This window comes from Homarus americanus, unplaced genomic scaffold (genome assembly GCF_018991925.1).
Source record: "Homarus americanus isolate GMGI-L3 unplaced genomic scaffold, GMGI_Hamer_2.0 scaffold13381, whole genome shotgun sequence".
Taxonomy (NCBI): Eukaryota; Metazoa; Arthropoda; class Malacostraca; order Decapoda; family Nephropidae; genus Homarus; species Homarus americanus.
Genome location: NW_024739802.1, coordinates 54,887 through 67,298, shown reverse-complemented (window position 1 = coordinate 67,298; position 12,412 = coordinate 54,887). Strand labels below are relative to the sequence as shown.

Sequence of the window (12,412 nt, the reverse complement as noted above, 5' to 3'; positions counted from 1 at the left end):
AAGCACGACGCTACTCCACTTATAGCAGAATATAACTTATTAGCCAACCTCAAATATAGAGTCTGATACCCTCTATTGAGTCGGTGAATGCTCGTAAAACAATCGAATCCCCTTTAACACGTCATAGTTTCAATTGAATGAAATTACCATGTGTCGCTTTTACCTGTGTGTACAAAATGATGAGCCTTATCAATCCTGGGCAGTGGTTGTTTACCTATATGAACCCCTTTTTGTTTTACCTGTACTTGTATCTGTACCTATACCTATGTTGTTGTCTCAGAAATAAACTTCAAAATTCACATAAGGTCCCTCGGCCACTGTGAGTCAGAACAGTGTAGTAATGATGCCTTACCATGTTTCAGAACGATCCATCCAGAATGACATAACTAATTTCAATCAAAATTTTGAGGTTCACAAACAGAAAGACTCATCCAAAAATGACATGGATGATGACAGTGATCTCACGTTGTGTTTGTGTGTGTGTGTGTGTGTGTGCTGGAATAACTCCGCACCAGAAGTTACAGATAGTGCGAATGTTGCTTCTGTTATTGATGGTTATTATCTCACTGTCTCCGTCCGTAATGCGTTCCCATAATCCTCTTGGGGGTGGTTATTAAAAAGGATAATAAAAACGTAGCTCCCTGGGCGTCGTCAGAGCGGAAGTTCCTCCATTATCCGTCGGAGAGGCGACAGTCACGCAGGGTTACCCACGCGGAAGTCCAGGTTTTGCTACGACAGGGAGTAGAGCGTGAGAGGTGTCTTGCTTGGGGGGTTGTGTAGGATGGAGAGGCAAGTGTAGTAGGTTAAGAAGGTGTAGATACGTGGAGTCAAATGTAAGAGATGAGTGGTGTGTAGTTGTAGTGACGTTAAAGGTGTAGATTGATAGATTCAAGTGTAAGTGACAAAAGGTTTGTAATTAGGGGTGTTATGTGCATGCAGACTCAAGTTCAAGGGTGTACGGAGGGTGTAAACTTAAACATGGGTCGTATAAAGGGTGTAGACAATGGGAAGAAGGTGTACGAAGTGTAGGAACTCACACATCGAGCTGTTCTCGTGGTGGAGGAAGGTGTGAGGAAGAAAAAGAAGAGAATCAAAAGGAACTTAAGAGAAAGAGGAGGAAAAGATGGAGGATAATGAGATAAAGGAAGAGAAGAACAGGAAGAATACCAATAGCATATTTACGTGCATGAAAATATAAGCCTGTCACCAGACGGCTCCTGACCACAATAAGTCTCCGTTCCTGTCATACAGTAGATGCAAACAACATAGATGAACGTTTTGTATCGTCGATGTAAACAAAACAATGAACGTTTCGTATCGAATATGTTAACATTAACAATCAACGCTTGTGAGTCCGCGCCTCTATTGATTATCCCATCTTGCAAATTAGCCAATCACAGCGAGAGTCAATGAGAACCATTCAGGCAGGAAAGTAGCCGATCAGAGCAAGAATTAGAGCCTTCGTACAGGAAGTCAGCCAATCAGAGCAGAGCCAGCAACGCAGGAGGAAGGGGAAGCGGGCCACAGCACCTATCTGCCGTAATTCAGATAATGATAGAGTTTAGCTGACGAAGGGATGAGGAAATTGACGGTGCCGGAGTGGGGAACAGCCAGGTGAACGGGCACGAGGTGTGTTACGTGATAATACGGGATGTTAATGTGTGTGTGGGGGAGGTGTACCAGGGTTGCGTGTCATATTATATTGTATTATGAAAGAAACACGGGATTACTAATTAAAGACTGGTGTGTGTTTGTGTGTTATTGTTCGTGAAGTTTCTTTAATTGGTGACTTATATTTTGATCAGTGACTCTCCATGTGTCAAGACGTCCCAGACAATAGGATAATGTGTTTGGGATGGAACTGTAGTAGACAGAGTCGTTGTTAACCCTTTAAGGAGTAGTGTTGCAATTAGGCATTTTATTCTGGGTAATGCCAGGCGATTTTATTCAGTTGAGAGAAACCTTTATATCACTCAGAGGGTTAATGCCAGCACCCACGGATGAGTTTTCTGCTTATTTCCAAGAGAACTGTGCATCCTAGAAGGCATCATGAATTAAAATAGGGAAAGGAGAAGTAACAATTGTGTGTCCTGGAAAACACTACGGATGTGGGATTGGAAGCTGGAGATGTTCCCCTGTAAGTGTAGGATACTGCCGGCGGTCACGAGAGATGTCCTCCAGCCACGGAATGAAGCAATGTGTGAGTCCTGGCGGAAATGACTTAACATGTGGTGAACTCAGTCGCACGTCTTAATTAACCTGATGAATGTCAAGGCTCTGGAGGTTGTGTGTTTTTCTGTGCTGCGTTATATGAAGTTTAAAATGTTTACAAGGCAATAATTTACACACACACGGCAGGGGGAGACTGAGAGTGAGGATGATGGCGAGAGGTTGGAAATCGCTGAATGTTGGTAATTATTGATGCATTACTGAAGGAGTGAAAGATGTCGTGTGGTGGGAGGTAGAGTGAGTCGTGAGTCATTGGGTAGGTTATGAACTGTTTGTCCTGGTGAAAATTATGATAGGTATTGTAGGCTTACGAATGTCATGCATCTACCAGAGAGAAAGAACAGTTTGAGAATGGAAATTAGAAAACACTGGAAGAAGAGAAGGGGGTGAATTTCATTTATCATACAATTTGAAAATAAGTCTTCCTTAAAACTCCCAAAACAATACCTTTATATGATGTACTGTAAAACTACAAAACCCACAGCACAATTGAAAGCAGTACCTCCGGAGTCGCTGGATGTCGCCAAGAGGCCATCTTTGAAAGGGAAACAAGGAACAGCCTTGAAACACTGACTGTAATAACTGACCACCAGAAAGTTATGAGATATTACACTCACCACAGGCGGGCGAGGACGAAACTACCAGGAACAAAAACAGAAGAAAAACCCGTGGACGTTGTACTAGATCGTGGATGTGGTAATTATGAGAAATGTATTTAACGTTTTTCTTGTGTTGAATAATGGCAGACTGGCCGCAGATTCTCAAAGTTTCGTACAAAATGGTCAAATGTTAAAATATATATATATGCAAGTTATCCCGAATAAGACCGTAAAACCATCAACTTTTCTCTTAAACTCTCACCCATTCATATGTCCTAAATATAAGACCGTAAAGCTAGGTTACATTTATTTAGCTGAAGTTCGGATTGTTTACGTTATAAAATAGTTCGTTGTAATATGCTAACATTGTCCGCCTTCCAAAGATCGTTTGAAAATTTAATTCCAAACTGATAATGTAAGAGCGCATCTAATTCGCTCATCTTAGTAACAACAAGTGATCGCGGGCACGTTAGTGCCCTTGTGAGAGTTTGAACGCTCGTGACAGCGTACAGGGAATGAGGGTGCGCCAAGTCCGTAGACTTGCATGGTTAATTAGGGTGCGCCAAGTCCGTAGACTTGCATCGTTTTCCATCGTAAATAAAATAGTTAATTAATGGTTTCCTAAAGAAACCATCGATATGGGACCAGGTTTGTTCCACTTTACGATTTTTTTTGCTATTTTTCCACCAAGTTTGATGAAAAACGATTGTGCCGTTTCGGCTGCCCAGAACAGACGCACACACAGACAGACACACGGCTAGTCCTATAGTATATTAGATGCAAAGCTATAGACTCAAATGGCGATGGAAAGGCAACGAAACTCTAACTATATTAGATATGGTTCATTCATCTTAGTTTGTGGAGGAAGTAACATACAAGTGTGTGTTTCTGCAGCCTGAGAGGAGTCTGCTGTTGAGGTGTCGTGTCACGGCTGCTAATTATAGTCTTATAAAATTAAAACTTAACATATATCATCTAACACTTATGACCTGTGATGCTTTATGTCTAGTTATATAAATAAGCGTAATGACAAGAACAAAATAATGAATATATAAATTTCACTTATTATAATCATTATGCTGTGGTCTTCCCTCATTAAGTTTTAGATTTTTCTTCATTTTTTTTTACGATAGACAGCGTAGGGAGAGATCAGACAGTTGTCGAGCCGTCATATTTCTTCACTCCCCTGCTAGATGTTGAAGTTTATGAAGCAAGATGTTTTAATTACCTGAGGTTTATTATGTGATTGAGGAAAAAAATCACTGGCGGAGAGTTTCACAAAAGTACAAGTCCGGGGCATCAATGAGGGTAGACATTTTATGATGAAATACTTACAGAAAAGACATAAACCCTACAAATGTTCTCGATGGCTGATAGTAACAGCGAGGTGATGAAGCTGTATAGTGTATGAAAATAGTAACTGGATATATTTATAGAACAGAGGTGAACCGCGAGAGAGATCTATGTTGGAAGTATTTCGGTTAGGTTAGTATTGTTGTTTCTGCATTAAATCGAGGAGGTGAAATGCCCCAACACCACACTCAGCTCACATATAACACCAATGTTCCGTTTTAGATCTACCATGACTTGCATACGCGGTTACTAATTATTCATCGGGAAGTATAGGCCTACTCTGAATGTGTCCAAGGTTTATTGAAGCAGTTTCAGATAGAGATATGAGAAAGACTATCCAGGAGGCAAAAACGACTCCTAAAATCTCAATGTTGTGTCATCAAAACTTAAACAGAATCTAAGTCAAGTGAGTTATTAAATACGTATCATTTATTCGGTTGGAGTGACGCTGATAGATTGGAGGTTGTGTTCGATGGTCTACTGTACTACGCTGTGCGCGGCATCTGCTTGAAGACACGAGGCTATTCTGGTCTGACGCTGTAGATCATGTTTTGATATTTTTTTTTTTTTTGGCATTAGCCCACCCGGGCACAGATCACTGACCCACATCAGCGCCTTGGGGGGGGATATAATAATAATAATAATAATAATAATAATAATAATAATAATAATAATAATAATAATAATAATAATAATAATAATAATAATAATAATAATAATAATAATAATAATAATAATAATAATAATAATAATAATAATAATAATAATAATAAAATAATAATAATAATAATAATAATAATAATAATAATAATAATAATAATAATAATAATAATAATAATAATAATAATAATTATAATAATAATAATAAAAATAATAATAATAATAATAATAATAATAATAATAATAATAATAATAATAATAATAATAATAATTAATAAAAATTATAATAAAAAAAATAACTTAATAATATAATAATAATAACCATAAATAAATGCGAAAATGAAAAAAAATTAATCATGAGTGAGAAATGATATACAGTATGTATGTTTTGTCAAACTAAGAGAAACAATTGAGACCCTGCAATTGTGTGTAAATGAGGCAGAAAGTCAGATCAGCAACCTGGGACTTGGTCACAAATATTGTGATGCCATATGGCAGCAGGGTCTACCGTTAGACAATACATTATGCTTCCAATATCTTCCCAGGCGGTAAACCTCCCTGTTTGATAGCTGCCTACTACCTACTACCTAATGACTGAAATGATACGAAATACACGCTACAGCACTAAATAATTTACTTAGAATTAACTTCATTATCGAGGATTAACAAAAAAAAAATAATCATAATTTTATTGATATGTTTTCGAATTGATTACGTAATTAATTAACTAAATTAATGAAGAGTATTAATTACACCAATAATGACAAATCGCATTTATTTTATTGAGGAGTAAGTAAGGGAGGATAATGATAGAAAAATGGAAAATGATAAATAATAAAACAGTAATGAGAAGGAAACAGACAAATTGAGAGATGGGGAGAGACGTTAGACGGTTAGAGATACATAGAGAGACATTGGTGACAATATACAGAGCCACGGAAACAGAGACTCGGAGACACAAAACCAGAGAGACTGAGAGAGACAAAAACAGAGAGACTGAGAAACACAAAAACAAACACTGAGATACACATAGAGATATAAACAGACAGACATTTAGAGAGACAAACATACAAGATATAGAAATATAGATACATTAAATAGACAGGAATAGATAGACAGAAACAGGGGGAGAGACAGAGATAGGAACATATTAGAGACAGAGAGGAAAATAAAAAATAGCGAGATAGAGAGACACTGAGAGACAACGGGTAGAGGGAGGGAGGGAGTGGTGCACCTCAGGGCCAATCTATCACAGCAATTAACTATTTTTGGTGTACGTAATTACTACAGTGGGAGGGATGAGGAGTAAGAGAGATGGGGGGGTGAGGGGGGGTAAGATGGGTGTATGGGAGGGGAAGGAGGAGAGGGGAGATGAGGGAAGGTAGGGTAGGTAGTGGGGGGAGAGAAGGAGACAAGGGGAGGAGTGGGCTTCATGCTGCTATATATTCAGGTGTATTTTCTCTCAACAACATCAGTTACGGTCGGTACTCCACCCTCACCACACCTCCACCCGCCCACACCTCACCCACGATGGCCGCCCTCAAGGTAGTTATAGCATTTACCGTGTTTTTTAAATGGTTCTCTTGTTATTTTGGGCCTATTTGAGTGATCAGCGGACCACTAGCCAATCAGGTGATGTTTACAACGTATCAGCTGACTATTGGCCAATTAGGTGAAGTTTACAAGTATCAGCTGAACATTTGCTGCCTCGCAAATATTTACACTAATTACGTGTGGTACACTCTAGACATATTTCAGTATTAAAAAGCCTTCAGTAATACTACTACTACTACTACTACTACTACTACTACTAATAATAATAATAATAATAATAATAATAATATCTAGTCTCCTCCTGTATGACCTCAGATCAAAATTAATTAGATGTATAATATCTGATGTCTTTTAATAAAACGATGTTACAAAAAAAGTGTTATCTAGGATTAAAGTCTCGATTTTCAATGACCAAAATTAATTTACGTGATCATGTTTTTAGTATTTAGATCTGTAGGGAAATTTACTGAAAAGAAAACCATAAATTTTCGTAAATTTAAGCAGGTTTCGGTAAGCTTAACACGTAAAATGTGTGTGTGTGTGTGTGTCCATAGATAGTTTTATATAATTTTATCTCTGCTTTTACCTAAAACCAAACAGAAATTACGATCGAAATAGCATAATAAAAATCATTTCCAAGTTATTGAGTCGAACATGATACTGAAAATCCCTCAGCCGTTACTAACTACTTGGATGATGAGTTATTATTATTATTATTATTATTATTATTATTATTATTATTATTATTATTATTATTATTATTATTATTATTTTTATTATTATTATTATTATTATTATTATTATTATTATATGTGAATAACCAGTACATTATCAATAAAACGACTTATACTGTAAGTAAAATAAATCAACAAAAGACAAGTGAATATTTAAACCATAAATAATAATAGTACTAGGAAGAAATATTCACTACATACATAAAAAAGTAATGAATTGTCATCAACCCGTAGAATAACGTATTCTGGCGTTTGGCAACTCTTCACGCTCACTCATGCACAAAGTATGGTGGTGACGGAAAGTTGTGAGCATTGCGTAGTTCTCTGCTGGTGGGGATTTTGTTCCAATACGGATAAGTTCCAAAGCTGTGACCACCGCCAGTCCGAGACGGCCTAAACCCTCTGGCAGGAAGTTATTGATTGTGTTACGCCATTACAGAAGTTAACTAGTTTTCAACACGTAACAGTAATGGTTATAAGGGATGGTTGTGTAAGCAATGAAAATAATATCAATCGTAAAACAGAAAAAAATTTTGATAGGGAGATAATGATGGAAAGAAGAGAGGTCTAGTGAGGTATAATAGTTGAAGATAAATATATTAAAAGCACCGTTAAAGTATATTCGAACGCTCGGTAAGGCAGTGGTTGCTCAGCCCCCAAAACTCTAATCCTAATAAATAATAGATACAGTGACAACCATTTGTTTTTAAATACATAAAATAAATTATAATAAATATCTGTACTTCTTAGCTGCGTACCAATAAAAATATCGATCAATAATTGGGTTTGTTTCGTTCAACTAACTTTTGTTTATTGAGATGCAGCCCACTGGTACACATAGTAGAATATTGTTGCTATACAATACAATATATTTATAACCATATTCATGGTAGTTTTGCGCTGCTTGCACATACAGTCATAGGCGGATCCAGAGGGGGGTCAGGGAACTTTGGCCCCCTTCGGCGAAATCTGCCCCCCCCCCCCCTTGAAGGTTTTGAGGCTCCTTGTAATACAGTATTTGGACCAGGACAGTTTGATACAAGTCTGTACTGATAATCACACTTAGGATGTTGAAAATATTGCGTCCTCAACCTAAGAATATATCCTAATATCCAGTGCATGTGGCCTCAAAATGACCCTGACATGGTCCGATTTCAAAATTTGTCCCGGGCCCCCAGTTGTATGAGCCCGCTACACTCACCGCTGAACGTGGTGGTTCAGCATTGCGAAATTTAAGCCCTGATTAAAATATAGATGAATACAGAAAGAAACCCATATTGATAAAGAGAGAAATGGAGATTAGCAGATATAGGGAAAGATATTATAACAGAAGACATACATGCGCATACAGATAAAGATAGGTGGAATAAAGAAATAGGTGATTACTATAGGGATACATATAGATAGATAAATAGAGAGGGAAAGGAATGCACAGCACCACCTGTAGTCACATGAGTAGCGTGTCAATGAGCCAGTTAACGTTAGCACTTCTTCCACTCCCTCAGGTTCTATTGCTGACGGCGACGCTGGCGGTGTTATCCTGTGTCCTGGCAGTGCCTCAGCTGAGAGACCCCCAAGCAAACGTGGTTAGTTTTGTCTAAGTCTGTCTGTCTATTTACTTATGCCTCTCTGTTGGACAGTAGAAACATCTAGAAAATTTCGACTCCAGTCCATATCTAATCACATTAAAAGTAATCTAATCTTATCTCCAACGAATTGATAAAATTAACACCCTAGAACCCACTTAAAAAGAGACCTAAGACTAATATTTCATAACCTAATACATGGATATTGTTACTCTCCTGCCCTCCCGCCAGCCCCGCTACGAGTTCGGATACGAGGTAAATGCCCCGGATTATGGCAACGACTTCGCCCACGCTGAACGTCGGGACGGTTCGGACACATCGGGGCAATACCGTGTCCTCCTCCCTGATGGCCGTATGCAGATCGTCTCCTACACCGTCAATGGAGACTCAGGATACGTGGCTCAAGTCTCCTACGAATGAGCAGCCCCTCTCCCGGCAACAAACTCAAACGAAAAACAAACAAATAACGAACTCAAAACAATAATCAAATCTTCTGGCATCTTGGTAAGAGATGTAATAAAACAGACACAATAAAAAATAAATAAAAAAGAATACGTAGATGAATAATATAAATATGCTTAGAGGCTTAGAGAAATACTGACGAGGCGAGAATTATTGGTATAAAAAAGACGTCCAAAAACAGTATTATCTATGTAGAACTAAGCCTTATAACTCATTCCAAAGTCTTATAACACTCCAAAGTTTTCTAACACACTACAAACCTTTTTAACTCACTACAAGTCTCGTAACTCACTACAAAGTCTTACAGCTCACTTTAAAGCCTTACAATTCACTACAAAGTCTTACAGGTCACTTTAAAGCCTTACAACTCACTACAAAGTCTTACAGGTCACTTTAAAGCCTTACAACTCACTACAAAGCCTTACAACTCACTACAAAGTCTTACAACTCACTACAAAGTCTTACATCTCACTTTAAAGCCTTACAACTCACTACAAAGTCTTACAGCTCACTTTAAAGCCTTACAACTCACTACAAAGTCTTATAACAATGTGCCTCACCTGGTAATGTGTTCAGGCTTATCAATGACATACTTCCACAGATTTTTGTCCATATTGTATTGTTGCTTCCTTCTGCTTGTTGCTATTGTCACTCAAATTAGTTAAAATGACAGTTGTAGAAATTACTTGAAATGTAGAAGTTACATGTAGTGATTCTTTGCTACTTGATATGTAAAGGTTACTTGTAGAAATTACTTTAAATGTAGGAGTTAGTGGCGTGTGGTGTCATATCTCAGGAACTCTCGCATGAAGACACAACCTGACGTAAGAAGTTCTCCTTCACCACCACTCCCTCCCTACCTTCACACAGGCCTCTTGAACGTGTCTGCAGGTCTATATTATTCTCAATCATATTCCTTGTAATTATTAAGTACGCAGATGGATTTTTTCCTTCAAATTAAAAAAAAAAAATGTAAGATATCTGGTTCTCGATAGTTGAATCACCTAAATCTTATCACCACCACCAACAACAACGCATTAAATAGCTTTAGACACCACTGTAGTTTCTAGTGTTTTCAGGAGCTTCAAGAAATACTCCTCAAACAGAAGTATAATAAGAATCTCCCCTCATAAGTCTAGTCGCCAGTACCACGTAAAAAAAATTGTGGATGTAATTTTACTATATTTTTTAGCTAAATATGTTTAGTTTTTCTTTGTTTTTCGGGAAAGGTTTGTTCGTGTAATATCTTAACAAAACTTAAATAATCGCATTGTTTATCTCTATATCAAGATTTATGTTTTAAGATATTTTATATCTTTAAAAATAAATATATATATATATTGTAAAGTAATATTTAATAATACTCTGCTTTCATCTCCATGTACTGTACTTTAGGTGTGTATCTCAATGTAATAATTATCTTTTTAGAAAATGTACTTTTTAAAGCTCTCTTCTGTTTGTAAATGTTTCGAGACTTGTTTCACTTAGTGCCATTCCACTTACCTTGATCACTGTATAGTATTAACATAACACGAAATTTTTATAATGCTTGAATCTGTAAATCCTGAAAATATTTTTTAATAAAATATTCTCTAATATATATTTATTTTGTGTTTTAATATACGTGAATGATCTAGAAAGCTCGATTACCCTGTAAGAGTAATGACTTCAAAATGAAAAAAATACAACGGAGCACTGAGCGATGTTTCGAATGAATTTGAATTACTTGAATCCCCGACTCTGCGTCTGCTCTGCTAGGAGTCGAGTCTCTTGGACTCAAATCACAGAATGTTGTTGTAGGGATAATATCGTTGTATCGTCAGAGAAACAAGGTAAAGTGAAGTTGTTGTGGGCTCTGGTGTACCTCAGTGATACAAGGGATTAACATATAAGCTGTGAACCATCGTCCAATGCGACAGACCTTACAAGATGTATTGTTGTAGCTGTTTTACGGTGATTGAGTTGAACCAGATAAGCCCACACGCCAAGATCTTGTTGACGCCATTCCACCAACTGGAAAAACGTCTTCAGTTCATGAAGTTATGGGTCTGGATTTTCAAAGGTTAGTACGCTGATACTGTTTCCTAAGTCGTGATGTGAAAACGCATATAGCCGAAACTAAAGTATAAGAAAAAATGGCGTCATGGTGGCATTGGTGGGTAAATATTTTCCGAAGTAGTGCGGCATTAGCGGCAGCTTGAGGAAATTTATCTTAGAAGATAAAAGCTTTCATGTCTCGAGAAAATTACAAAAATGCAGGAGGAATACGTTTTGGGTAGAATAATTTCACTTTTACGATTGTTGTTTGTCCGTCTCCGGAATAATCTGTCCGCTGTGTTTACTTTTTAAACCGTGGCTCATTGGGGGACCGGTGGTAGAAGCGGTACCGTTCTTGCCTCGCAAGCGAGATGTCACGGGTTCGATTCCCGGGCCGGTGGAAGTTGTTTGGACTTACTTCCTAGCCCCCATTAGTCCCTGTTCACCTAGCAGTAAAAGTAGGTACCTGTTGTAAGTCGAAAGTTCCGAATTCGTATTCAGGGAGTTGGAGCTTCCAATAACTTGATGACATAAACCACTGACTCTTCAGGCTTCTACGCCCTTAACTCATGAGACATAAAGGCAAGCATGAACTTAGCATGCTTCCCTGTTGGGCGCTGTAAACGCTTCTGCGCTTCACCTTACACAAGGATGTAGGGGGGTGCCCAATAATAAAAAAAAAAGTGGCTCATTTCACGGATGCTTTTTAGATACTGCTGCATTCTACCTAATGTAGCCTGAAATACTACAGTTATTTATTACTGTATTGGGTTAATATTCGTTTTATCCCAATGGATATTTCGGATTTTTTACCAGTATCACTAGGATTATTATATTTTAGTTAGGAATCGATTTTCTTCTATGGCGTTTCTGGCACAAATTTACATTTTTCGAGTATTTTAAACGATAAGATCTCTGCCAATTACCAACAATATTGAGTGCTCAAAGCGGGCAGGGTTTTGAAGTAGAGGGTAAATGTGGGGTTAACACTATGAGCAAACAAAACTTTGGAAACCTTACTTAACCTATAAAAAGGTTCATGGCTCGTCCTCTTCATCTGAACACCGAAAACTACACCAACACATTATACACCGAAAACTACACCAACACATTATACACCGAAAACAAGAATAGATTTTAGGATATTTATATGTTAGGTAAGGTTTTTAAAGGTTTGTTTGGTGTTCTTTTTGGTATT

At 37.5% G+C, this 12,412-nt stretch overlaps 1 protein-coding gene across 1 annotated transcript; it reads left to right on the top strand.

The window, feature by feature from the left end:
- The first annotated feature begins 6,345 nt into the window (after positions 1-6,345).
- Positions 6,346-10,779, top strand: LOC121874982 (pro-resilin-like). The gene is made up of 3 exons (XM_042379332.1): positions 6,346-6,386; positions 8,635-8,715; positions 8,947-10,779. Exons 1-3 carry the CDS (start codon positions 6,372-6,374, stop codon positions 9,133-9,135), a joined length of 285 nt encoding a protein of 94 aa, XP_042235266.1. The 5' UTR covers positions 6,346-6,371; the 3' UTR covers positions 9,136-10,779.
- Positions 10,780-12,412: the final 1,633 nt, after the last annotated feature.